At 48.1% G+C, this 27,889-nt stretch overlaps 1 protein-coding gene across 3 annotated transcripts; it reads left to right on the top strand.

The window, feature by feature from the left end:
• Window positions 1-23: 23 nt before the first annotated feature.
• On the top strand, window positions 24-27,810 carry WDR91 (WD repeat domain 91). 3 transcript variants are annotated; one of them, XM_036247134.1, is made up of 15 exons: window positions 24-156; window positions 1,413-1,592; window positions 2,169-2,376; window positions 3,999-4,081; window positions 5,059-5,189; window positions 6,194-6,359; window positions 17,143-17,298; window positions 18,306-18,499; window positions 19,293-19,443; window positions 20,758-20,852; window positions 20,971-21,139; window positions 23,307-23,415; window positions 24,199-24,311; window positions 25,639-25,836; window positions 26,657-27,809. In XM_036247134.1, exons 1-15 carry the CDS (start codon window positions 34-36, stop codon window positions 26,819-26,821), a joined length of 2,241 nt encoding a protein of 746 aa, XP_036103027.1. In that variant the 5' UTR covers window positions 24-33; the 3' UTR covers window positions 26,822-27,809. The 3 variants fall into 3 exon arrangements, with proteins under 3 accessions (XP_036103027.1, XP_036103028.1, XP_036103029.1); XM_036247135.1 differs by lacking the exon at window positions 18,306-18,499 and having other exon boundaries at window positions 19,375-19,443; window positions 26,657-27,808; XM_036247136.1 differs by lacking the exons at window positions 24-156; window positions 1,413-1,592; window positions 2,169-2,376 and adding exons at window positions 2,440-2,454; window positions 2,946-3,048 and having other exon boundaries at window positions 4,002-4,081; window positions 26,657-27,810.
• The last annotated feature ends 79 nt before the right edge of the window (window positions 27,811-27,889 follow it).

Below are 27,889 nucleotides of genomic sequence, written 5' to 3'. Positions count from 1 at the left end.
CTCGCCTCTGCCCCTCAAGGCGCTCGCGCAGCGATGGCGGAGGCCGTGGAGCGCACTGACGAGCTGGTCCGCGAGTACCTGCTCTTCCGCGGTTTCACGTACACCTTGCGGCAGCTGGAAGCCGAGATCAAGGCGGACAAGGAGAAGGGGTTCCGGGTGAGAGGCCGGCGGGCGCGGCGCGGGCAGAGGCGGCCCTGAGGGAGCCTGGAGCGGGCTCTTCCCCGGCACTGCCCTCTGAAGCGGGAGCGGCGCTGTCACCGCTCAGGGGGACCTTCCACTTCATCGCGTCTGGCCCTCGCTTGACAGATGAGGAAATGAGGCCCTGAGAGGGGACGTGACTTGCCTGAAGTTGCCCTGCGAGTCAGGAGCATCGCCGAGGCTGGAGCCCAGGCGCCCTCACTCCGGCTCAGGGCTCGGTCCTGCGCCCCAGCCTTGCAGCAGGTCCTGCGCGGTCGTTGGCCGGGATGGCGATGAGGCTCTCGGAGCTAAGGCTTGGTAGATGGTTGCATTGGGGCAGCACAGATACGCTGCAGTCTGCTTTCAGTGGCCTCGGGAGCAAAGGGGTCTGCAGCCTAAAATGTTAGCTGAGTTCAAGACCTGCTCTGTTTGTTGAAAAAGGCCATGTCCGTGACTCGTTGTCAGTTTTGCTTCAGCCGTTGAAGACCTCCTGGCACATTTTAATGAGTTCTCTTTCCCCTGCTAAGACGTGATTTTCCGTTGACAAGTTCTTGGAATTTACACGTCACGTGCTCGTTCGCTGACTTCAATTAATGTGACAGGTGGATTGAGAGCGGCAGCGAGCTAGCAGCGGGAGCGTTGCAGTGGAGCTGGGAGACCTGGGTTCTTGTCTTGCCAAAGTTAGTGGCTCCTTAGTGGCAAAAGCAACATATTTCAGCTCTCCGGGCCTCAGTGTCCCGATCTGTAAAATGGGGGTGTTGGATTGGTATTGGTAGCCATAAACCTTTTCCAGGTTTGTGTACTCTGGTGTGACTTCTCCTCGCAAGGAGGTGGCTTTTTTGGTGGACACTGAGCAGATGCAAGGGCTTTGGGGTGACTTGAAGGAGTCAGTACACCTCTTCATGAGCCTTGAAATCCTGGAATGGTGGAGCGGGGAGAAGGACCATGGAGATTGTCTCGCTCTCTGGTCTCCAAGACCTGGAGCCAGTCTCTTCTGCTTCCTGAGTCAGCGTTTTTAACACCTGACATTTCCACACGTGCTAGAGGGTCAAACCATATATCTAACATCAGAAAATAACTTAAAAGCTATTACAGTAATCTGTTTTTAAAATTCCATGGATCGCTAACTTAAATTTTTATTTAACATCCAGGAGCCACAGTAAGAGGAGAACACTATTAACTATGTGGAGTGAGGGGAGAATTCCCTTCAGTCCTTCATCGCCTTCTCTCACCAGGTGGACAAGATTGTGGACCAGCTGCAGCAGTTAATGCAGGTGTATGATTTGGCTGCCCTGCGGGATTATTGGAGCTACCTGGAGCGGCGGCTGTTCAGCCGCTTGGAGGATATATATAGACCTACCATCAACAAGCTGAAAACCAGCCTGTTCCGCTTTTATCTAGTCTACACAATTCAGGTGCTTGTTGGTTCAGGGATTCCTTGGGGGAAAGAGTTATTTGATCCAGAAATAGATTTTCTTTTCACTTCTAGAGAGGCCTCTCTGTCTAACTCTGAGAAAGGGTAGAACAGTCCTAGTGCAAGTTGTTTTTAACTGTTTTCCTATTTTTTTTCCCCCTTCTCATCTGTAGATCATCTGACTTGTCTTCCTCATTCCTGTTTCTCCTCTTGTTTTAAGTATGTAAGCCTGGCTGGTATTTTAAAGAATATAAGTAGCTGGGTTAAAGTTTGAGTAATAAAGATTATAGCTGACCTGGGGGAATAGTTAGTTAGATTGTTTGAAAAATCTACCAGGAATTAATTTTTAGGTTGGCATTTATCATCAGGACTTCAGTTTAAACCAGCTTCTTTGAAATCACAAGGAACTTGAGAAACGAGGGATGATTTCCTTTATTTTAGGGAGTTTGTAGATCATGTTTGGCCACTTATCTAGCAGGCTGATATCCAAAGGCTTTCTGTTGCACAGTGATGAAGAATCTCACCTCTGGACTTCTGTCTCTTCCCCTTCCTTGCTACCTCCTCTGTGTCTTGGCAGACAAACAGAAATGACAAGGCTCAGGAGTTCTTTGCAAAGCAGTCCACGGAGCTCCAGAACCAGGCTGAGTGGAAGGATTGGTTTGTCCTGCCCTTCCTGCCATCTCCAGACACCAACCCCACCTTTGCTACCTACTTTTCTCGACAGTGGGCTGACACCTTCATCGTGTCCCTGCACAACTTCCTGAGTGTCCTGTTTCATTGCATGCATATCCTTTCAGCTGCCTGGGGCTGTGGGCCTAGCCTGATGCATCCAGGCAACGTGATCAGTGGCTGCTGCTTCTGATGTAATCCTTTCTTCTACAGAATGCCCAAGGATCATTGTCGTGTGTCATGTGGGGGTGCTGGACAGATTATGATGATTTCTGTCAGTAGGCCAGGGAATAAGTCAGCTCTGCTGCTGAAGTAATAGTTGACATGTGTGGGTGGATGGGGGACTGTAGCAGCAGTGGGGTGCTGGTCTCTGAGAGGAGCCCTCAAATAGGGCTGAGGGCCTCTCTCAGCAGATACAGGGATTGGTAGTGAATCCAGCCACCCTCAAGAGCACCATCTCTACCCCACTAGAATGTCACTTGCCTTTGTTGAGACTAGGTAGCAGGTGAGAATACTTCTTGGGCTGGAACCTCCTCCCTATGTGAGTGTTTGGATTGCTTTCTTTCACAGGGACCTCAGTGTTCCTCAACTTACCAGAAAACAGAGCAGCTTTAAGAATATATGTGTGGTTATTTGAGAAAGAATGTAAATAATTTACAGCCTACCATATTTACCATTTTGTCAGGAAATGTTTTGACCTCGAGGCCCGGGACCATCATCCATTGCTTTTGCTCTCTAGGCTAGAATTCTAGAGGAGGAGAAGAGTCTGGTTTGAATGGGGCTGCCTGGTGAGTCACTGATAAATGGGCATTGTGATAAATGGGACTGATAAAAGGGCCCACCCATGGCAGCCGGCAGCCGTTTTGGCCTCTGGGAGGAACATCTGCTGGTTGTGGTAGGAAGGGTGCCCTTTCCTTTTGGGTTGTGGCTGCTGTGAATTCTGCTCTTGCCTGCTTTGCCTGTCTTCTGGCCCTGCTGCTGCTCTTCATCCTGAGGGCTTTCAGATGAAACCAGCAGGGGGCTCAGGCCAGAGGTGGTTATGGTACAACCACGTGAGCCCTCTAGGGAAATGGAAACTGTCACTCCAGGTCTTTTAGTGCAAGGCAGTGCCCATTCGAGCCACAGTACTTCCTCAGTACTGAGGCCCTGCCTGCTTAGCCCTCCTCCTGACTGAAGCTGTTTGAGGTGGTTGGGAAAGACTATACCTTGACCTACAATGTGGATGTTCACGTGGTAGCATGTGGCTGTACAAACTGCAGAAAGCTTTCTTCTCAGTGTAAACCTTTGCAGGGAAAGGTTCGATCTGGGCAGGGAAAGCCCAGCAGCTGGTCTTTCTGCCCAGCTGGTGGAGCAGCCGGCAGGATGCCTGACAGCCAGTGGCCACTGGGCTCACTCTTAGCTGAATGTTGCCGAAGCTTAAACTGGCTGTGAAACCCACTGGGTATGGCTCTTCATTGCTGGCACTGGGAGAGAACTCTCAGGTTTGGATCTATGTCCTCTCTGTGGGCTAGCCAGCAGACTGTCACGTGTCTGTGAGTCTGTCTGAATGAAGTCAGGCCAGGCCTAGCCTTACGGGAGAGACCACTTCATAAAGCTGACAAGAGCCAATAGCACTGAGTGGGTGCTCCATTCCCCGCCTCTCGTGTTCAAGGGTGCTGCTGCTGCGTCAAGAGTTTGGGAAGGGCTCTTAATCATAAACTGTAAACCACAGGCAGGTTTACTCTTTAACCTTGTGCACCAGTTCCCGTGATCCTGAACTTTGATGCGGAGTGCCAGAGGACCAACCAGGTTCAAGAAGAAAATGAAGTTCTGCGTCAGAAGGTTGGTTCTGAACACACTTGCTTCTCTGGAAGTACTTCTGCTTTCCATGTTTGAAATTAGACAGAGGCAGTGGAGGGCTGGATAAGCATAGGAAAGCACGCACCGCAGATGAAAGTGAGTCACCAGAAAATCAGTGTTGGAGGCTCGAGGGCTGTAATAGTCTCTGAAACCCAGAGGCGAGGTTCATATTTTAAGTCATGTGTATCATATGAACAACATAGTAACTTTTGAAAAGGAAAAGACTATACGTGCATTCATGCCACCTGGCAACTGACCTGTTCTCATATGTCTGTTTCGAATTCCCAGTCCTTTTCCATATATATCCACATCTGTATTGTTGACAACCCAGATATTTCATTGTTTGCTCAGCTCTATGTTTCTCTAGTTTGGTAAAATGATAGGGCCTAGGGACCCACATTTGCTTTTGTATTTTACCTGGGGAGCATTTATATGTCCATGAAACTAAGATCTCTTTAGAAAAAGGAAGATTTTTTCAGAATAAGGAAGATTATAAACTTTTTAGGTTTTGGTGTTTAAGATTCTTGGGTTTTGAGTGTATGTGTATAATTTTCTTCAGGCAAATGGTCAAAAATGCTGAACCTCACTTAGAAAAAGTTTTCCATGAGAGTTCCAGAGTCTGATTTTGTAGATTCCCAAGAGTGAAGCAGGGTTGGTAGAGCTGTTTTTCTCAGTGAATTCAGGAGGAAGCAAGTCAAATGATAAAAGGGAAGCAAGTCAAATGATAAAAAGTGGGTTTTATATAGCTAACGGTTTTTAGTTTCTCACCTCACCGAAGTCAAGTAACAGCTGAGGTTGCCCATTTTCCCCAATCTACAATTAACAGAGGGTGAGGTGGGCACCCTGAGGCTGAGGGCCAGTGGCCTTCTGAGCCAGTGAGGCTGGGTGTTGGATGTGATATGGCAAATCTTTCCCAGTGAGGTGATGTCATTCATTAACTTGGCCCCATCTCTGTGTAGCTTTTTGCATTGCAAGCTGAAATCCACCGACTAAAGAAGGAGGAGCAACAGCCAGAAGAGGAAGAGACCTTAGTCCAGCACAAGTTGCCTCCTTACGTCTCTAACATGGACCGCCTGGGGGACTCGGAACTGTGAGTGTGTGCCTCACCTAGGGATTGGGAGGGCCTAGTCCCCTTCTCCCCTCTCTCCCCAGTTCTCTTATCTGGGGAGCACCTTACTGTGGCCTCCCTGCTCCTGGAGATGCAAAACTGCCCGTGAGCCTCCTGTACTCACTGTTAGTGCCTCCTAGCTTTCTGAGTAAGCTGCCCTGGCCTTTGAGCCCCTCTGAGTCTGCACAGCTCTCCTAGAGGCCTGCATATCCAGGTGTGTACAGCCTGGATAAAGAAGTACAACCGCTGTCCTACAGCCTTGGGGAGTTTTTGTGCATTGCATTGGAAGCAGTGCCTCGTGGCTGAAAAGATTGGCAAGCACAGGTTGGATGCATTCCACGAGAGAAGCATGCTCCTGTGGAGGGTTTGAAGAGGCAGGCAGATTGGGGGAGGGTATTTGAGCAACAATGAAAAAACAGCAAGCTAAACAGAAGACCCAGTTGATAATAATAACAGTAGTAGCAGTTGAAGAGACATAGGCACAGAGGGGTCACTGAGTGAGTGAGTGAGTGGTGAGTCAGTACGCAAACCCAGTCAGTCAGATTCTCAGCCTACACTTGGCCAAGTACTGCCCCAGTTGAAACTGCTCTGGTTTCTGAGCTAGCGCCATCTGATGGAAATAAAATGCAAGCCTAGAAATGTAACTGAAAAATTTTAGTAGCTGTGTTTAAAAAAAAGTAAAAAGAAACAGGTGAAGTTAATTTTAATGATATACTTTATTTAGCCCAGTATATCCACATTATCATTTCAAACACACATGGGTATAAACAAAGGGAGAGCTGCAGACTTCACGTTGTGCCAGATAGGCTGCCACTCTCTTTGGTATAAGCAATAAAACTGAGGATGATGCCACCCGAAAGCCCAGGCATGTGAACCTGGCTAAGGTCCTGGTCGCTGGTGCTGTCTGCAGCCCAGCAGGTCTATGCTCTGGCTTCTCCCACGTCCCCCTCCAGCCCTGTGACCTTGTATTGTATGTGCCTGTCCAGAGCCATGGTGTGCAGCCAGAGGAACACTTCCCTCTCCCAGTCACCTCGCGTGGGCTTCCTGTCCTCACTGCTGCCTCAGAGTAAGAAGAGCCCCTCAAAGTTATCACCTGCCCAGGGCCCCGCTCAGGCTCAGAGCTCGGCCAAGAAAGAGTCTGTCAGTAGTCAGGTAAGCACAAGTCCCGCTGTTGTAACTCTTGCCCAAAAAACTTTATCTTCCCCTTAGGATTGATTTCGTGGGTATGCTGGTGAGATCTGAAATTCACATCTCCTTCTCTTCCTTCCTCCTTCCCTGCTTTCCCCCATAGACAAGTGACAGCTCTGGCGGATGAGAACAGAGACAGAGTAGAGTGGAGGAACTGAGGGACTAGGAGGAAACTCCAGTAACACATTCTCCGCCCGTCCCCCCATCCTCCCCTCCGGCTGGGACTGCGCCGTGCTGTGGCAGAGAGACAGGAGGCAGACGTGTGCGCGCTGACCCAAGGCAGTGCCAGGCCTCAGACCCAGGTCTAAGCCACAGGGACTTCTCTCCTCCCCCAGCACGCTGCCACTCTGACCACTGCCTGAGCTCCTGTGCCAGCTCTCAAAAGCCACCAACACTCGACACTCAGGAGTGGATGGCAGTGAGGGGACATGTGCTTTGAAGGGTTCCTCCCCTTTTCTCAGATTTCCTCTGCTCTCATGAGGGCTTATGACTGTGATTTGGTGACTCAAGCTTCTGGAATTTTGAATTTTGGGAGATACAAAGTAGTGTGTAGCTAAAGAGTAAATTAGAGTTACTTCTGCATCAATGGATTCTTTTACAAGTTGGGATTTACTGATTCGTCAAAGGATTTTCACAAGTTTTTCACATATATAGACGCTTGCAGAATTGCTTTTATGCTAGCGCATGTCTCAAACAGCGGAGGTCCCCACTGAGTAGTTTTCCTTGCAGCGATGGTCAGAATTCATTGCTTTCAGAAATGCCTGCCAGAGTGGAAATTTAACAGACCCAGTGTTACGCTTTATTGCTTGGGTAGGGGCCCTTTCTCTCTTACTATAGTTGTATTAGCTACAGATAAAGTGAGCCGCCATAGTCCTGCCACCCAGGGCTTGACAGCAATTGCAAGTGACACAGCAGTTTGGGGCTGCTCACTGCGTCCTGCAGGCAGAGGTCGTCCCCCGCTGCCCCTGGGGTGGGGTGGGGGGGCACTTAGCACAGCGCTAGGGCTCAGTATTGCTGATGTGCAGGTTCTGAGGAGGATACCAGACAAGAAAGAGCAGGGGCTTCGGAGTCAGACAGCTGTGCTCTCAGCTTCGGCTCCTGGTTTATCATCCTTGCTCAGACTGCTTAAACTCACTCCAGTTTACTTGGGGGTGATGACAATCATATTTACTACCGTGGGGTGGGGCCCTTGGTATATACAGTACTGGGCAGATTATCAGGACTCAATACAGTTGAGTTGTTGCTGTATCTGTGAGGGTACTGGCCTGCATGGGTTGCCAAGTCAGTACCAAGACCTACAGTGCCAGCAGTGCATGACTGTAACCTTATAAATTTTATTGTTTTATCCTCACCTGAGGACATTTTTGTATTTATCTTCAGATAGAGCAGGAGGGAGAGAGGGGGGAAGAGAGAGAGAAACATCGATGTGAGAGACACACATCGAGTGGTTGCCACCCACATGACCGCAACCAGGGCGGGGACAAACTGCAACTGAGGTACGTGCCCTTAACGGGAACTGAACCCGGGATTCTCTGGTCTGCGGACCAACGTTCTAACCGCTGAACAAAACTAGCCAGGGCAATGACTGTAACCTTAGCATCTGGGAGTCAAACACCAGTCAGTCACTCCGATGACTACTTTTCTGATATTCAAACTTAATTAGAATTCTAGTTCTGTGGAATGTGTCCAAGTACGTTTTACTGTTCCCTTTGCAGCTCTTTTTACTATGCAATGTTGTATAAATGTAACAGATGACGTAGGGAGTGTTAGGTCCCTTGGAATGTGCATGAAAGTATGCAATGCAAATGTATTAAAACAGTGAAAGTAAGCACAGAGACAGGTTCCTTGGGGTGAAGCCCATGGTCTTGCTCTTTATGTCTTCAGGAACTAAATATCTTATGGTGAGGTTGAAATGAAATTGGGAATATTTTTGTATAGTCTGTGTTCAAGAGATGAAGGTAAGAAAGTGTAGTTTGTAGCATACCTTCCTCCTCTTGCCTCATATATATATTCCAACCAAGCTTGGTCCACCACATGGTATGTCAGCAAAGGTGGAGACGACAGATGTCTACAATCCAAAAAACCCAGTGCTTGGGTCACTTATTTTTTTATTGATTTATTCATTAGACTCAGCATTGATGTTCCAGTTCTAAAAATAACTAGTAGATTTGAGGTTCAAGCTAATAAAAGAATTTTAAAGTCAAAGTTTAAAAAGGTCACCAGGCCCACTTCCTGTTGAGTAGAGGCACATTCTCCAGTACGTTGCCTCCTCACGGCTTGTCAGCAAGGGAGCATTTGCCCGTTGTAAAGCTGTTAGTAGAAACCTCCCTATAATTAATACTCTGATCTTAGCTCTCCTTTCTGGAGCTACGCAGACTAAGGCTTCTCTTAGGACAACGCTTTCTATCTTTTCCACGCTAAGCACTCTGGTCATTCCTCCCTCTCCTGCAACTGTTTATACACACGGCTTGACTTTTAGACCCCTCACCATGCGTGGTCCCTCTCTTTGTGTGTGTGTGGGGGGGTGTGTGCACATTCTAACTTTTTAATTCCTCTATTACAATTGATGGCCAAATTTGAGTGTATAATTTGAGATGCTGTCTTACCAATACCAAATATATTTGTAAGATCAATTCCTATGATTTTAATGATTTATTGCTTTTAACTCAGTAGAAAATGACATTTTTTTTTTTTTTTTTTTAAGTCACATTGCTTTGTTAGCACGTTAAGGGTGTAGTCCTTTTCTCTCTCTTACCACCTGGAACTGCCTCTCTTTTTTACTAGTAAAGAATAAGCTAATAAAAAACCATGTGCTGTGTTATTAAATTAACAACACAGAAAATGATTAGGCTTTCCTATTTTAAATATTATTTGTATACATCAGTGTAAATGTCTGTCACATGAGCGTTTTGCCCACTTGTAATTAATTGGTTGCTCTAACTGTTGCCAGTGTTACTGAAATGTTCATAGCACTGTAGATGGTGGTAAAATAAATGGTGATACACTCTCAGTACTTTCAATCTGAATCTGGAGGCAACATTTCAACAACAAAGGGGCTTTTGAGTTTGATGTATTCCCATGTGTTCATTTTTCTTTGTTTCTGTTGCCTTAGGTGACGTATCAGTGAAAATTCTGCTGCGTGTGATGTCTGAAATTTTGTTGCCTACATTTTCTTCTAGGATTTTTATGGATTCACGAGTCACATTTAAGTCTTTTATCCATTTTGAGTTTATTCTTGTGTATGGTGTAAGTTGATGGTCTAGTTTCATTTTTTTGCATGTAACTGTCCAATTTTCCCAACACCATTTATTAAAGAGGCTGTCTTTACTCCATTGTATGTTCTTGCCACCTTTGTCAAATATTAATTGAGCATAATGTTTTGGGTCCATTCTGGATTCTCTGTTCTATTCCATTGATCTATGTGCCTGTTCTTGTGCCAGTACCAGGCTGTTTTGATTACAGTAGCTTTGTAGTATAACCTGATATCTGGTATTGTGATCCCAATTACTTTGTCCTTCTTTTTCAAGACTGCTTTGGCTTTTCGGGGTCTTTTTTGGTTCCATATGAACTTTTGAAGTATTTGTTCTAGTTCTGTGAAGTATGTCGTTGGTATTTTGATGGGGATTGCATTGAATCTATAGATTGCTTTGGTAATATGGACATTTTAATGATGTTAATTCTTTCAATCCATGAACAAGGTATGTGCTTCCACTTTTTTATATCTTCCTCTATTTTTCCAATGTCCTGTAGTTTTCTGCGAATAGGTCCTTTATTTCTTTGGTTAAGTTTATTGCATGACCAATGGACATGGACAACAAAGCTGGAGACAGGGCAGGGAGGGAGGAGGAGGAGGGTGTCAATTTGGGGGAAAAGGAGGAACATCTGTAACAAAAAGAAAGGAGAGAGAGAGAGAGAAAGAAAAAAAGAAAAGAAAAGAAAACAACAACAACGGGAAGTAGCTGTACAACCGTGATTTTCAGGCTCCTGTGGGATCTCTGGGACAGCAGCAGCCCCTGAGGGCACCTCTGCAGCTGGCTCACCGCCTGCAGTTCCCTCCCGCCTCCCCTCCAGCCCTAATTCCACTCCTTGCTCACCCACTCAGTAAACTGTGGGCCAGCAAGTGGGAATTACTCATGATAGAGATCACCTCTAATTGGCTGTCAAGTAAAGAAAACAAAGTGTCCACAAACTTGTGTATTCTCAAATTACCTCAGAGGTACTGAACCTGTAGTGGTAAGTACAGGTGCCCTGGGGGCTGTTTCCATGGATCCTGGCTGGATGGGGAAAATGGAGCCTTCATTCTGTAATTTCTGTGTTTCAAGGGTCTGTCCTCTGGGTGGCTTTATTTTGCTTCAGGGAAGATCAAATTACTGGAATTTGTTTCCTGCCCCATTTGGATATTTGCCTGGCAAGCTCGATTTGGGCTACCGAAAATTAATTTGTAGTCTTCTTCAGCGTGAGAATCGAGGAGACCAAATGATAGACATCAGTTAAAAATCTCTCTCCAGAACTGTTGGAGACAGGTAGATTATGACAGAATATAACTGAATATAATTTGGGTCTTTGCAATGTAATATGAATCTAGTAGTTAAGATTTTTGTATGAAGTTTGCTCTTACAACAAAATAAAACTTTTAATTACTGGTTATGTCACAGTAAATGTTTATTTGAGTTATATACATTTGTATCTAGACACAGGTTTACCTTAGCCTACTTATTAAAGTGTTTTGTGGACAACTGCATTCATCAGCCTTTAGCACATTTTTGTCGTTCACTCTTGTTTAGTAAATAACTTAGATACAGTTTAAGGAAAAGGTCTCTTAAGCAGGATGTGCTGGCTCGCACGTAGGTCCATAGCTCTCTGCATAAATTGCTATTATAAAGGCAGTTCTTCTTAATAGATTGTAGAGTTTGAATTTTCATTTTGGAATACTTGTGCAGCCCCCAGCCTGATCATATGCTGGACAACTCTCTTGCCATCTTGACTTGTGAGGGAAGCTTGTCTTGCACTTCTGTCCATGCTGGAGAAGTGTTACAAGTGGCTTTTGAGTCGGCTAGAGGATTTTGAAGTCCACCCTGAGCCTCCCTGTTCCCTCAGTATGGGCAAATTGAATTTATCACTCTTAACACCAAACATTGAAAAAGGAAAAAACACCATTTATCAGGTGCAATGGGTAAGTAAGGAGAGAAAATAGTGTCTGTCTGCCCTCTGTAGCCTTTCCCACCTCTGGTTCCAAGAGAGGATCTCCCTGGGCATGGATGCAATTTTATATGGTTTCCTTCCCTTTTCTTTTTAAATATCCAGTTTAAAGATCTCTTGGGCCAACAAATCTGTCAAACGTGCAGCTTCCAGGCTTTCAGAGACTTCCCCACTTTCCAGGATCCCACTATTGTAGAAAACAACCGTCAGCCCAGGGCACTGATCTTCCTTCTACTCAGCACTGTTTATGTGGCTGGAACCCATAGCCACCTTTGGAATCAGAAATCATGGCCTCTACTGCCTGTTCTTTTGTCTCTTCTATCAAAATGTTAGGCTTTTGAAGACATGTTTTGGAATTCTTTGTTTCTAATTTTATTTGAGGCCGCTTTTATTTCTTAGTAAATCTAGCTAAAGGTTTGTTTTGTTCATCTTAAAAAAAATAGCTCTTAGTTTTATTGATCCTATTGCCTTTTTATTTTTTTTATTTTAAAATCTTTATTGTTGAATGTAGAATGTATTACAGATGTTCCACATTTTTTCCCCATTGACCCTCCTCCCCACTCCCGCCCCCTCCCGCCTTTTCCCACACTATTGTCTGTGTCCATTGGTTATGCATATAAGTTCTTTGGTTTATTTCTTCCCACCCCCCCAACCCCTTTCCCTTTAAGGTTTGTCAGTCTAGCAATGAATTTGTACTTCTTAATCCCTTCACCTTTTTCACCGATTCTCCCAACCCCCTTCCCATCTGGCAACCAACAAAATGTTCTCTGTATGTATGAGAATGTTTCTGATCTACCTGTTCATTTTGTTTGTAGATTCCATTGTTGATAGATATGTATTCATTGCCATTTTGTTTGTTCATATATTTTATCTTTTTCTTCAAAAAGACCCTTCATCATTTCATATAATAACGGTTTGGTGGTGATGAACTCCTTTAACTTTTCTTGTCTGCGAAACTCTTTATATGGCCATAGATTCTAAATGACAGCTTTGCAGGATAGAGTAATCTTGGTTGTAGGTTCTTGCTTTTCATCACTCTGAATATTTCTTGCCACTCCCTTCTGGCCTGCAAAGTTTCTTTTGAGAAATCAGCTGACGACCTTATGGGAACTCCCTTGTAGGTAACTATCTGCCTTTCTCTTGCTGCTTTTAAGATTCTTTGTCTTGAACCTTTTGCATTTTGATGATGATGTGTCTTGGTGTGGGCCTCTTGGGGTTCATCTTGTTTGGGACTCTCTGTGCTTCCTGGACTTGTATGTCTGTTTCGTTCACCAAGTTAGGAAAGTTTTCTGCCATTATTGTTTCAAACAGGTTTTCGATTTCTTGTCCTCTCTCTTCTCCTTCGGCATCCCCAAGATGCGAATGTTGGCACGCTTGAAGTTGTCCCAGAGGCTCCTTACACTATCCTCATTTTTTTGGATTCTTTTTTCTTTTTGCTGTTCCGATTGGGCATTTTTTGCTTCCTTTTATTCCAAATCGATGGTTTGCTTCTTGGATTTACGTAGTCTAGTATTAAAGCTGTGTAAATTATTCTTTATTTCAGTTCATGCCTCCTTCAATTCTGACTGGTCCTTTTTTATGCTCTTGAGGCCCTCACTAAGTTCACTGAGGTTTTCACTGAGTTCATTGAGTATCCTTATAAGCAGTATATTGAACTCAGCATCTGTTAGGTTGCTTATCTCCATTTTGCTTAGTTCTTTTCTCTGGGTTTTGTTCCATTCTTTCATTTGGGGCCTATTTCTTTGTCTCCTCATTTTGGCTGCCTCCTGTGTTTGTTTCAGTGTATTACTTAACGAGCGGTATGGGGCTGGCTGAGACCAGATGCTGCTCGTTTGAAAGAATTTAGGAAAAACTTGAAGCAGGATCCAAGACAGGCCAATCCTATGGTTAAGCAACTGGCAACAGCTTGGGTGGGCCTGAAAGTTGGGTGGGGCGGGGCCTCAGGGAGTCAGCAGGGCGGGGCTACCAGTGTGAGCCAGGTTGCTGGAGTCCCAGATATGGCTTCTGTCTGCCGCCCCAGGGAAGGGCTCACCAAAGGAACAAAGGCCTCTTACAGCACGTTTGTCCCTGAGAAAGCCCACTCTCCAGCCCTCGCTCCAGTGCCAAACAGCTCAGTTCTTCCCTGTATGTCTCTGGTGCCCCTCGAGCTGCCTCCCTCCAAGCTCAGAGGGAGAGAGTCCGATAAGTCCATGTGCGGGCCCTTTAAGGAGCTGCCTGGGGCTCCAGCTGCCTCAGCCTCCCTGAGCCTCAGTTCCCGCTGGTTTTTCCAGCCAGAAGATGGGGATTCTCTTCCTGGCACTGGAACCCTGAGCGGGGCATCTGGTGTGGGACGGGGACCCCTCAGTCCTCAGGAAGGACCTTCCCAGCCGAGATGTCCTCTTGATTTTTATCCGCCACACGTGGGTGTGGGACCAGCCCCTCCGCCCTCCTACCAGTCTCGATGTGGCTGCTGCTTTAATTCTGTAGTTGTAGGACTTCCATTCAGCTTGATTTCAGGCGGTTTTGAATGATGGTTGTTCTGTAGTTTAGTTGTAACTTTGATGTGGTTGTGGGAGGACGCAATACCGCGTTTACCTACCCTCCGTCTTGACCGGAAGTCCTCTATTGCCTTTTTAGTCTCTATTTTATTTATTTCCTCCCTTATCTTTGTATTGCCTTCTTTGACTAACTTTGAGATTTGTTTTTTCTTTTTTAATTCCTTGAGGTGTAAAGTTAAGTTGTTTATTTAAGATCTTTCTTTTTTCTTAATGTAGGTGTTTATTGCTACTAACTTCCCTGTTAGAACTACTTTTGCTGCATCCTGTGAGTTTTGGTGTGTTGTATTTCCATTTTCATTTGTGTCAAGATATTTTTCTTTATCTTCTGATTTATTCTTTGACTCACTGATTGCTCAGCAGCATGTTGTTTAATCTCCACATATTTGTGAGTTTTTCAGTTTTCTTGTAATTGATTTCTAGTTTCATACCATTGTGATCCTTGATACAATTTCAACCTTCTTAAATTTATTAAGACCTGTTTTGCCCTGGCTAGTGTAGCTCAGTGGATTGGGCATTGTCCCATGCACCAAGAGGTCGCTGGTTCGATTCCCAGTTGTGGCACATGCCCGGGTTGTAGGCTCAATCCCCAGTAGGGGGCGTGCAGATACAGCCAATCGATGTTTCTCTCTCTCTCTCTGTCTCTGTCTCTCTCTCTCCCCCTCTCCCCCTCCCATCTTCCATCTCTCTTCCTCTCTAAAATCAATAGAAACTTTTTTTTTTTTAAAGGCTAGTTCTGTGGCCTAGCATATGATCTGTTCTGGAGATTGTTCCATGTACACTTAAGAAGAATATGTATACTGTTGCTTTTGAATGGAATGTTCTGAAAATGTTCGTTAAGTCCTTCTGGTCTAATGTGTAAGTCCAATGTTTTCTTATTTTCTGTCTGAATGATCTATCCATTGTTGAAAGTGGGGCATTGAAGTTCCCTACTGTTACTGTATCACTGCCCATTTCTCCTGTTAGGTCTGATGTTGGTTGTGTATACATTTACAATTGTTACATTTTCTTGAAGAATTCACCCCTTTATCATCATGTAATGACTTTCTTCGTCTCTCACTACAATCATTGTTTAAAGTGTATTTTGCCTGATATAGGTGTAGCTACCCCTGTAGAATTCCTCAGTCTGAGCAACTTGCCTGCTGGATCAGTAGGTATGGGAAGGAATCAGTGGAGGGTTGGCACCCTTGGATCACATCCCAGGGAGTGGCACACCCACCTGGGGACTATGTGAGGGATGCCATGGTTACCTCAGGACCTCTCTGTTATCAGTTGTCTTGACACCCTTTGCTTCTGGGAAGGTAAGAGAAGTCTTCCACTTTCTAAACTGTGGAACGTGTCCTGCGTTCCATGGACCGTGGGGTACTTCTCATCAGCGACCAGAGCACTGACAGAAGGGCCTTGTCTTGGGTATTATTTAACTTCAGGATTATGACATTTCTTATCTTTTCTATTCAGTGTTACTTTCTTCCACATGTTCCCTTCATGGTATTGCTTTTTCAGGTTTCTCAGAGCATGGAGTTGCTGTCAGATTTAGGTGTGAATTTCAGCTCTTTCAAGTTGTACCTGTGTAGAGCAAGTAACTTAACCTCTCTAAGCCTCACCTCCTCAGGTTAAAATAAAGTCCTCATCCTAAGGGAATGTTTGTGAAGTTCTTAGCGTGGTGCCTTGCATATGGTAAACATTCAGTGAATAATATATACTGGGGCTGCTGCTGTTGTTGGTTTTCTTCTTAGTTTACTTCTTTTGTCTTGACTGAGAACCCTGCTTCTCCCCAAGTAAGTCAGAATTTGGAGAATCAAGCACTTTCTCTAGAAGGAACATCTGTGACAGGCATCAGCCTATAACACTAGAAGCTGCTTAGTCAGAAAAACAAAAGGAACAGATACCCTGCAGGTCAGCCACAGTCAGCTCCAGTTCTTTGAAATTTCCTTTCTGAACTGTTCACATGGCTTTAGGATCCCAAGAACTCTATGTTAATCATCTTAAGTTGTTTTAACATAAGAAACAGGGTTAAAGTACTAAATAGTAAGTAGCAGAACTAGAGAGGACAGTAGACATTGGGGGTCTCTTCTCTTGACTTCAATCTTGTGTATAAATGGCTTGAGAGGAAATGGTCTCAAACCGAGTGGCTGTTTGCATCCATATCCCTGTACAAAGCAGGGGGGCTATGTGACCATCATGATTGGTGGGAATAAAGTTGGAAAGAGAGGTCCCAGCCAGATAACCTGGAAAGGAGATGAGGTGGCAGCCCCTTTTAAAGAAGCTGTTGATTAAGGATCTTCTCTCCATGGGAGTGGAGAGGGGGTTATTGAATTCATCTGCCCTAACCTCGGTTGACTTTATCACTCATGCTATGAAAAGGAGCCAGAAGATGCCATTTTCTTTCCTGTGCAATTCATTTTGCTCCAAAGTCCTTGAGTTTCCAGTGGTTTCTGTTAAGGATTTCTGATTACCTAGTAATCATTTCCAAATACCTGAATATTTGTTAACATTAGCTGGCTCAGGCATACATGTGATCCAAAAGGTTAGTGCGTTCTTTTTTCCCTCCAGAGAGGTGATTGTATGTTACGTACATTTTTTTTTGGTGTTGCCCAAACTTGCCCCAAATTTTTGGCATTACTTGTGAATGTTTAGAACAGTGCCAAGCCTGACCTGCCTTATAATCGTTGCAAAGTGTTGATCTCCTCCCCCTTGACTAAAGTTAATTGTTTTGATTAGATCAAGGAGAAATCCAGGCAATAGAGATAAGGCAGGGGAGGAGAGCTCTCTCAACCGGGAGCAGAGAACGGAGAGGAGGAGGTCCAGACTGCCTGTGTTTCACTCTTGACTTTGCCCATCAGTGAGATAGTAACATTTTAACTACCTGCTCAGTGTGGCCAGGGAGGAAACTTACCCAGGAGCTGTGGGCTAGAGAAGCCACTCCCTGGCTTCTGCTCCCCTCCTGGCCCAGGTGTCATGGCACGGGCACAGACAGGAAGAGACTTTTCACAGCCTGGTGTCTCATCCTCCAGACCGCTAAGGCGAAGGACCCAGTGTGTGGACCCAAGGACGGAAAGAGCCTCTTCAGTGGGCTGGCCACTGGGGAGTCCAGCTGGTCACAGCACCGTCAGCGGCGCCTGCAGGATCACGGCAAGGAAAGGAAGGAGCTTTTGTCTCTGACGTTGCAGGTATGGCTTGTCCTCAGCATCCCACACATGCCCACAGGAGGGCTGTGGAAAATGGTGGGTGGTGCAGGGCCTGCTCTTACCTCCCTTGATTTCTGCTGTTGTCTGGAGTGTGGTCTTGCTGAACTGGGCTTAAATGCTTGCACTTTGGTTATTTCGTGCATAGTTTGCCTGGCTCTTCAGTGGTCCCTCTTTCTGATATAGCACTTTTCTAAATAGTGGTCATAAAATGCCAACCGAAAACATTCCCACAGTATGAGTTCTGGAATTAAATTGGTTCGGGACCCCCTTGCATACTGCATGTTCCCTTAGGTTAATATTAACATCAGCATTTTATGGGCTCAGATTTGGCAGGACAAAAACCAGGTTTCCTGGTTCAACCGAGAATCCCCCAGACTTGCTTGATCTCAGGACCCTTTTCTCCTGCAGCCCAGAGGCCCATCTGCTGGAGTTGCTTCCCTGAGGGCCATGCGCCCACAGTGTCATTCTGAGACTCTTGCCAAGCTGAGCCCTGTGACTCCCTCACTGCTGAATGTGGGTCAGGGTCTCTTCCTGGCAGCATAAGCTGCTTCCATTTCTGTCAGACACTCTGGATTGAAGCCCAAGGGCTTTGCTGCCTGAGTCTCTTGCCTATCTCCTTATTGACCATTTATCTCCTAACTGGAGCTACTTGCCTATTTTAAAGACATCAGAGGCCTGGCCTGTCAAGGTGGTGTGTGTCCTGAGTCCCATCAGCTGTGACAGGGAGGGGCGCCCTTAGCAGGGCCCATGAGAGGAGCAAGGTCTCTAGGAAGGGGATGGCGGGGGAGGAGGCACCTGCCTCTCCTGGGTGAGCTGGCCCTGCTCTTGCAGTGCAGAGCTCTTTCTTCCAGACCCCATGACCACCAAGAGCCTCCCGCAGTGTGCTGCAGGCTGGCAGCACAGATGTCCTGCAGTGTGTTCCGCGTGTGAATGGCTGGGCCCAGCGCAGACCTGTCACAGCTGAAGTATCCCCACTTTGCTTGGCACAGTGTGCGGAGAAGAAGCCTGAAGCTTGCGGCCCGGACCCAGAGCCCTGCCCAGAGCTCCACATGGAGGCGCTGGAGACACTGACGCGGGCCGCCTCGGCCGGCCCCGAGGGTGGAGGGGTTCGCCCTGAGCAGCCGTTCATTGTGCTGGGGCAGGAGGAGTACGGGGAACACCACTCCTCCATCATGCACTGCAGGTGGGTCAGGCGGGGCTGGTCCTGGGAAGCTGTATGTGTGCAGGTGTGGAAAGTGGGATTCCTGAAGGACCACGGTCACCCTCAGAGAGTCAGAGGAGGGCCAGCAGCTCCATCCGAGTGTGGGTGTCCCGCTCAGAGCAGCTGTACGCCTCGTCAGCCTCCCTGTCCTTTCTAATTATGGGACTCTGAGTTTTAGGAACTTCTGTTTGAACTCCCTAAAGCAATTTTAATTTGCTTTTTGTTGGTAATTGTAGATAAACACAAGATGGGGCAAAAATAAGCGAGTAAGTGAAACACAGAGTTTATTCTTATGTTATTATTTATTAATTATTGTATTATTTTCCATATGAACAACTAAATCTACTTTTGCTCCATACTGTATTTACCGTTTACAAGTTTTTACGTGCACGTGTTAAGAACATGACTTTTCATGAAGAAACCCTTGCAGATGTAATGTTCAGAGGGTCCCTTGCTTTGATGACCCTGATGGGCCCGGAGCCGAGAGCAGGAGGCTCTCAATCTCCAGGTGCCCGAGGCCGGGGCCCAGTGCATTCTGCCCACCATTCTGTGTGTGTTTACCCCAGGGCTCAGCACACAGTAGTTCTTCATGAGCAGTTCTTGGGCAAGTGAATGAATTAATGTTTCTAGAAATAGTCCGCTAATCACTGGAGTGTAGGCATTTCAGGATTATTTTTCAAAGCAGTCAGAAAGAAAAGCAATCATCTGAATTAGCTCAAGAGGATGACAGACTACGACAAGGACATTAACAGCTTCCCTCTGTCTTTTGTCTTAGAGTGGATTGCTCGGGGAGGAGGGTTGCCAGCTTAGATGTAGACGGGGTCATCAAAGTGTGGTCCTTCAACCCCATCATGCAGACCAAAGCGTCGTCCATTTCCAAGTCACCGCTGCTGTCTTTAGAGTGGGCCACCAAGCGGGACCGGCTGGTGAGTAAATGCCTCCCTGCTTGCTCTGCGGTGGAGGAGGAATTCCCCAGGGCTGTCCACCAGCAGTCGGGCAGCTCAGGCTCAGTCCAGGCTGCCAAGCCAGCTCCCCCCCTTTCCTGGACGGTCCCTACAGGCTCCTGCTGGGGGTGGCAAGGAGGCGACTGGACTAACGAGTTGAAATGAGACTGCAGTGCAGCCTGGAGAACATTCTCCAGTCAGGGTGCAGGGCGCCTTCCTGTCTGTAGGGGTCTGGCCCCCTTCTTCTGTCTGGGGAGAGACTGGCTTGCTTCCTGTTCTTCCCATCAGTCCTGTCATCTGTCCACATTTCTGACAACCTACCATGAGCATTCTCAACTGCTCCCTCCAGCTGCCCAGACCCCTGCCTGTGTTAGGCCCAAAGGAAGCAGCTGAAGCTGGTGGGGGATGGTGCCCCATTGGGCGGTCCCCAGGCTCTGATTGCCTCCAGGAATAGGACCGTGTTCTTTTTCCTTCTGGACTTTAATGTTTGAGATAGACTTCGTAGTTAAGGAGGGAAAGTTGATTTGTAGTGTTTTACTCCATCTTGAGAGGATCATAGCAACCCAAGGGGCAAACTTGTTTTTTAATAATTTTGACAACTGCAGGTGTTATGGTTATGGTACTAGGATGTCAGGGTAAGGAATGCTGAGGTTGCAATATAGGTAATATCCCTGGGGGATACTCTCAGACCTGTTTCTGGTGCTTTCTTCTGGTAGTACTCATTATCTTTGAAGCTTTTCACCAAATAAATCACAAGTCCCTGAAGGCAAGGATAGCTTCTGTTTTGTTTTTTTTCCGAAGGCCTTTATAGGCTCAGAGTATCTCCAGACATGCAGATGTGGCCAAGGCCCCAAGAGCTGGGGCCAGCAGCCAAGGAAGAGGTGGTAGGTAGATCGGGAGGGAGAAGAAAGGGCGGCAACAGCTGGGATTTAAAGTGGAAAGAAAAGGAGGAAAGAACAGAGGGTCTCATTTAATCAGCCAGAACCTCTCCAGGGGTGTCTGGGGTGATACCTCTCTCCCATCCCCAGATTTCTTTTGTAGTCTTCTGTTCAAGGTCAGCTCTGAGGTCTTTATTTAATTTTTAAATGAGGTCCATTTTAGCCAGAAATCCACCTAAACTACCTGGATAAGTGGAGGGCACCCCACCCCAGTTTCCTTATGTTATTGGGCCACTTGAAAGGTCCCTGTCTTACAGGTGGGCTGTGTTCTGGCCTGCCCAGACCTCACAGGAGAGGGCCTCCCCGACCGGCCCGCCCTCCTGCTGGTCTTCACACCTCCCGCCCCTTCTCTTTCCAGCTCTTGCTGGGCAGTGGTGTGGGGACAGTGCGCCTTTATGACACAGAAGCCAAGAAGAACCTCTGTGAAATCAACATCAACGACGACATGCCCAGGTGAGCTGGAGGCCGCTCCCCTCACTGCGCTGCAGGCCTGGTCCTTTGCCGAGCCTCTGCCCATCTCATCCTTCCTCTGTGGGCGCGGAGTGCTGACCGCGCCCCACGTGTGTTGCAGAATCCTGTCTCTCGCCTGCAGCCCCAACGGGGCCTCTTTCGTCTGTTCGGCTGCAGCTCCGAGCCTCGCATCCCAGGTGGACTTCTCAGCACTGGACATCGGCAGCAAGGGCACCAACCAGGTTCCTGGCAAGCTGCTGCTGTGGGACACGAAAACCATGAAGCAGCAGGTGCGGGCCTGCCCCCTGGGTCCTCTGGGGCCGCTCACACTCCGGGGGGCACAGAACCTGCGCTCCCTCCTTCTGAGTCTCGGTCTCTGCAAACTTGGATTTGTGAGGAAATGTCAAAATTTAAGTACCAAAAGGAGTAATACTCTAGGGGGGTAGATTGCTCAAGTCATTCAGAATTGTGCCACAGGTTTTCAAGTCACACAGAGCCTCCTAGAGGGCCCTTGTGGCTTATTTTAAATTTGTCTTATATTTAAAGACTTCATTTTTAGCAGTTTTATGTTCACAGCAAAAGTGAGAGGAAGGCACAGAGATGTCTCATGTCCCCCCGCCCCTCGCTGTATTCACCACCACGGTGATGCATGTTACAATTGTGCCTACGTTGCCCTGGCCGGTTTGGCTCAGTGGTTAGAGCGTCGGCCTGCGGTCTAGAGAGACCCGGGTTCTGTTCCCACTAAGGGCATGTACCTCGGTTGCAGTTTGTCCCCTGGTTGGGTTGTGCAGGTGGCAGCCACTCTGTGTGTCCCTTTCACGTCGATGTTTCTCTCTCTCTCTCTCCCTCCCACTCTATCTGAACAAAAAATGGAAAAATGTCCTTGGGTGAGGATTAAAAAAAACACAATTGTGCCTACATTGACATGTCATCACCCAGGACCACAGTTTACTTCGGGGTTCGGTGTTAGTCTGCTACATTCTGTGGGTTTGGATAAATATATAACAACATGCATCTACCATCATATGGGGTATTTTCATTGCCCTAAAAATCCTCTGTGCTCTGCCTCCTTGTCCCCTCCCCCGAGTGTGGCCCTGGCACTGGAAGATCTTTATACCGTCTTCATAATTTTGCTTTTTCCGGACTATCATATACTTGGAATCACATCATCTTTACAGATTGGTTTCTTTTATTATGCATCCAGGTGGTTTATTTTCTAGGAGACAACGGTGTCTCCTTCCGACTCTCTGTTAACTTAGAATTGCATAAATTTACAGAGCAGCTAGAAGTAGTGAGGACACAGGCACATTCTTGAGAGGTGACAGCCACATGAAGGTGATGGTTCCGTGAGGAGTCGGGAACTGAGGACGCGTTCCCACCCAGCACAGTAAGCTGCTCGCAGCTATGACCCTAAGCCTGAGAGGCCAGACGATATTTAAACTCCTGGTTTAACAGGCAGTGATGTTTCTTATTAAAAGTAGTGTTGGTGCTCAGAAGTGGTGTGGTCTTCATGCTGGACAGTTGAAGGGCCCCGTCTTATAGGTGGGCTGTGTTCCAGGGGTGGTGTGTCTTACTGCTCCTGCCTGTGTAGTGGCACATGCACCTGTCAGGGCCGCACATGAATTTTTGACCACGCCCTGCCTGTCTGCTCCTCATCTAGGCAAATGTGTCTCAGTTAGAAAAGGGGTGCCTTTCTGGGCCCCTCCTTCTCCCCCACCGTACACAATCAATCCAGGAGCAACACTGCAGTGCCACCTCCAGAATGTGCTTTCAGTATGACCACTTCTCTGTGGTTCCAGGGACACACTCAGGACCCAATATCTGGTGTCCCTCAGCTGGACAGCTGCAGGACCTCTCCTCCTGTGGTGCCCGCCCCTCCTCCCCACCACTGCCCCGGGATAGACAGACCCTGTAGCAAGTCCTTCCTGCTGGTCCGTGTGTCCCATCCACATCCCCCCAGGGCCCTGCATGCTCTGCCCCTCCCCACTGCTGCCACCCTTGGTCCCCTGGTGCTTCCCGTCCTCCCGCAGCAGCAGGCCCTTCCTGGAGGTTCCCCTCTCAGGAGGTTCTTCCCAACTCCATCTGCAAGCATCTGCCCCCAGCATCGCTCAGATGCTTCCCTTACACAGCCCAGTTTAATTAGGGCCTCCTTAATCTCGTTATTCTCCTCCAAGGCACTTACCATGATTTGTGATTTTATGTTTGTTATTTAAACTTTTTAAATTAAATGTTGATGCATACAAAGATGCATCAATAGATGTGTGGCATAATGAGAAGAGAAGCCATGAGATGGGCCCTACATCCATCGTAGTTTAAAGCCGGCACATCACCAGTACTCTGTGTGCTCTGGTGTGCCTCTCCCTAATCTCGCTCTCCTGCCCCCTTTCAGACAGAACTTGTCTTGAATTTTGGTTTATTATTCTCTTACATTTTTAAACTTTAGTTTGTTTTTTCCAGCTCCAGTTCTCCCTGGATCCAGGGCCCATTGCTATCAACTGCACAGCCTTCAACCACAATGGCAACCTGCTGGTCACAGGGGCGGCGGACGGCGTCATCCGGCTGTTTGGTGAGCAAGCTTGCTGGTGGCCGCCCTGGGCCCTCCTTCAGTGTCCCGGGGAAGAGAGTTGGAAATTAGTCAGTTGGACTAGAAGCAAAACCCTAATTCAGGGTGCTCATAATAGAACTTACCTTTGGTCAGAATCCATATTTTCAGAACCCCTATAGTCACCTCGCACATGGTCAGCGTCAGTGGACGCAGGATGGAGGGCGGAGCTTAGCAGGCCTTCCGTCTTGAGCTGTTTCACCTGAGTCAGACCCAAGAGGACACGAGAGAGTAATGCTGTTTTGTCTCTTGGTGTAGCTAGTTCACTGTCCTCATAAAGTGTCAGAACAGTGTGCATCAGAACCATCCGTCATGCTGTTTAAAGATCCCCATGCCAGTCTGTCCCAGGAGGCCCAGAGTCAGAGGGCCTGGGATAGGACAAGGGACTGTGTCTCAGCAGATCCCCTAGGGGGAAGTTACAGAGACCTGGGAAGGACTTGTGTTCTCATTCCCTCGGGGCCCTGCAGATGAGCTCAGGCTCCACCCAGGGATTCCTGAGCCTCACTGTAGCCCCAGTGAAAGCAGCTTCTGTTTAAGACAGGTTAAACAGATTGATACAGTGGAGGAGAATTAGCAAACTGCAGCACCCAGGGACCCTTCAGCAGTACTCAGCCCTGTGAGGCCCCCTGCCTCCGGAACAGCTCCCACCCACTGGGCAGAAGGTGGGAGATGCCTCCTGCCATGAGCAGATGCCTCCCTGGGGCCCGGGCAGGAATCTTAGCAGGAATCTCCGTCTCACTGCCTCAGACATGCAGCAGCACGAGTGCGCCATGAGCTGGAAGGCCCACTGCGGGGAGGTGTGCTCTGTGGAGTTCAGCTATGACGAGAACGCCGTGTACAGCATCGGCGAGGACGGGAAGGTAGGTGGGCACAGGGCTCAGGTCAGGAACTTCTCTTCCCTGGCTTAGGCATCTGAGAGTCTAGAGAGCACCAGAGTAGCATGACGGGCTGGGTTTAAATTCTGACCATACCTTTCACTAACTCTGACCGTGGGCCCCTCCCTGCCTGTTTATCCCTGTAGAACAGGGATAGTAATAGTAACCAATCTCACAGGATCTTTGTGCCATTTAAGTGAGTTCAGTGGGAGCTGGCTACCCTTATGAAGGGGAGGACCCACATCCTTCATCCTGGTTGTAACAAGTGACTCATCCCACTGTGTATGGAGCAGTGGGGTCTGGATTTGGGGCTGGGATGTGCCTCCGTGAGCTTGGTCACTGGGTGGCCACAGCATGGACGTGTAGAGTTTGCCGGGGGCCTGGGGACAGCTTCCCAGAGGCAATGTGTACCGGCCTGAGCAGAGTCAAGTCAAGTGAAAACAAAGGCGGAAAAAAAGTAAAAGTAAGTGCCCCTTGTGGATTCTTTCTGGAAAGATATGTTAGGATCCTAGAAAGGGAGCTGGGGGTGGGGGAAGCATGCGTGGTTTTCATGTATGCTCTCCTGTATCTTTTGGATTTTATCCTATCGACCTGAAAATAGTACTTAACTATGGGAAGGGGACTTTTAAATGAAAACCTGACTTCCTATTTATTTAGGTAGGATTCTCAACAGATGGTTACATAAAGGTAGCCTGTCCTGGGGTAGGCTAAAGAAGTATACATACTACAATACACGAAGCTAAATTTATAATGACATTGCTTATGTTCAGTTCATTGCACTGCTGAGATACTGGAAGTATATTGGAATTTGTCCTCCGTACTTTGGGAATTCCTAAGTCAGAAAAGTCTCAGTGGGTTCTAACCCTAGCAGCAACAGTCACTGAAGCATTCTCCCTGCTTGGGGTCAGGCCAGAGAGAAAGTCCAGACTTTGGTGTGAGGTTGCTAACCCTTTTCTCTAGAATTTCTTCCCTAAAAGATGCTTAACTTGTGCCCGGCCGGCCCAGTTCCCGGTCAGGGCACATGCCCAGGTTATGGGCCCGATCCTTAGTGTGGGGTATGCAGGAGGCGGCCCATCGATGTTCTCTCTTATTGATGTTTCACTCTCTCCCTCTCCTTCTTTCTCTCTAAAATCAATAAAGAAAAAAAATTGTTTTAATGCTTAACTTGTGTTGGGAAGAGATGGGACTGGAGGGTCACCCCACTATCTCTCCTGGTGGCCTGTGGACCCAAGGGCTCTGCTCTGGTGCCGTGCCTGCTCCTCCTCAGGCCGCTTGCTGCTGAGAGCACTCTGGCTGTGCTTTGTGGTTGCAGTTCATACAGTGGAACATTCACAAGAGTGGACTGAAGGTGTCCGAGTTCGGGCTCCCCGCGGATGCCACGGGCCCCTTCGTGCTGTCTGGTTACAGCGGCTACAAGCAGGTTCAAGTTCCCCGGGGCCGGCTCTTCGCTTTTGACTCGGAGGGAAATTACATGCTGACGTGTTCTGCCACTGGGGGCGTCATCTACAAGGTACCTGGGGGTGCTGTGGTGGGTAGGGAGCTTCCTCCCCGGAGGGCTGGGCCAGGCTGAGCTCGGGCCTCTATCCCCACCCCTGCCTCACGTGGCCGAATTACTTAAGGGATATAATGAATTTCAGAATCCATCCTTATACTCTAAGCAGTTTGTGATTCTTAAAGATGTTTCCTCCACGAAGGCCGTATACTTCCAGTCTCTTGTTCCCGGATGATGCCTGTGGCTGCATCGATCATGATTCAGTCTGGTCCCGGTTCCCTTTCCTTCCTACCTTCTGACCCCTCACCTGCAAGGAGCCCGGGCTGGCTGGTGCCGTGGGCGGAGGACAGCTGTGCTTGCACACTGATCCAGGGCCTGCTGGTGCCAGCTCGTTCTGGGTGCTGCAGGCCGGCCACACTGCAGGGCTGCCCAAGATCCGCCCTCCTGCAGCTGCCACCTCTGGGGGAGCAGACCGAGAACAAAGAATCGGATATGTGACATGATGCCCGGCAGCAGGGATGATGCTGGAAGAGAGCAGCCCGGGTGGCACAGGGCACATGGCACGGGCCCACAGCAAGTTAAGGGCGGCTGAGAAGATTCTGTCTTTTAGAGCGTGTCAGGGACTTGTTTTCCACTCAAGATTAAGGAGTAACTGTAGTCAGGACAATGAAGTTATTTCCTGATCCAAGAAATTAAATGGGCTTTCTGGAAAGGTGGGCACGAGTGCCTGGCACAGCCTCAGAGTGGGGTGGCAGCCCTCAGGCTCGACGTGGTTAAAGTGGATGTATTTGTGAATGGTGTCTTCTCACACCTCCTCCTCTCTCCTGTCCTCTTACAGCTGGGTGGGGACGAGAAGGCTCTGGAGAGCTGCTTGAGCCTAGGTGGCCACCGAGCCCCGGTGGTCACCGTGGACTGGAGCACAGCGATGGACTGCGGGACCTGCCTCACTGCCTCCATGGATGGCAAGATCAAGCTGACCACGCTCCTGGCCCATAAAGTCTGATGGGACCCGCCCCTAAGGACTTCCACGGAAGCAGTATTATCCTGGGAGTGGGGAGACATGAGACAGGAAGACAGGAAGCTCCACTTCCGGCTCCCTGCCAGGGCGAGGAATCTTCAGGGAAAGGCTGTTTGGGGCCCAGGCCGCTGCCCAGCCACAGTGACTGGAACAGGAGCCACATGGAGTGGCCCGTGCGCCCCAGAGGCTACTCCAGACAGCGGGCGGAAAGCTCAGCAAGGAGCATTGTTATGGCTGCTCTGTTGGCCCAGGAGAGATGGACAGTATTTTGTATATTTGCTCAGTTTTCTTCTTTTTAAAAAAAAAAAAAAAAAAATGTGCTCTCATGGTTAGCTGGCGTGTCTTTCTGGGATGTGTGCGTGCAGCAGGGTGCCTCCCCTCACCCTTTGCCCGTGACGGTCAGCTGTGAGCCCAGGTCCCACACCCAAGTTCTGACTTCAAACAGCCCCAGCGGATGTTTGCTTGTTGCTCTGCTCTAGTCTAGGAGGATGCCCTCTCTTCCATTCCACTGGTGACTACGGTTTGTGCTGTTCCTGATTCTTTGGGCCGAAGACAAGGCCATAGCAGTTCTGTTTTCCCTGAGAGTTGGCGGCTTCTGTTACAGAAGCTTCTTTGGATTAGGGCAGGGTCTGAGGCTTCTGCTCCTGCTGCCCCTCTCCACCTGGTGGCTCTGGTTTTCCAGGACCTCTGTGGTTGGTCCTCTCATTGGCTTCACATCCTTGAGGTTGAATGGAGCCCGCCGCCAGCGCCCTCTGCTGGTGAATGGCAAGAGGACTGGATCGAGTTGGACAAGTTCATCCCCACTGTGCCCACAGCCCTGCCTGTGGCCTGCCTTCTGCTCCCTGGCCAGGGTGGAATCTTGAAAAGTCAGATGCTCTCACAAGGTGAGGGAGAACGAGACAATGGCTCCCCTTCTCCCACTTCCATTTCTTTTTTTTTTAATCCTCACCCGAGGACACCTTCCCATTTTTTTGTTCAGGTAGAGTGGGAGGGAGAGAGAGGAACAGAGAGAGAGAGAGAAACATCGATGTGAAAGGGACACATCGAGTGGCT

Source organism: Molossus molossus, unplaced genomic scaffold, assembly GCF_014108415.1.
Source record: "Molossus molossus isolate mMolMol1 unplaced genomic scaffold, mMolMol1.p scaffold_m16_p_7, whole genome shotgun sequence".
Lineage (NCBI taxonomy): Eukaryota > Metazoa > Chordata > Mammalia > Chiroptera > Molossidae > Molossus > Molossus molossus.
This window is presented reverse-complemented; position numbering and strand designations above follow the sequence as displayed.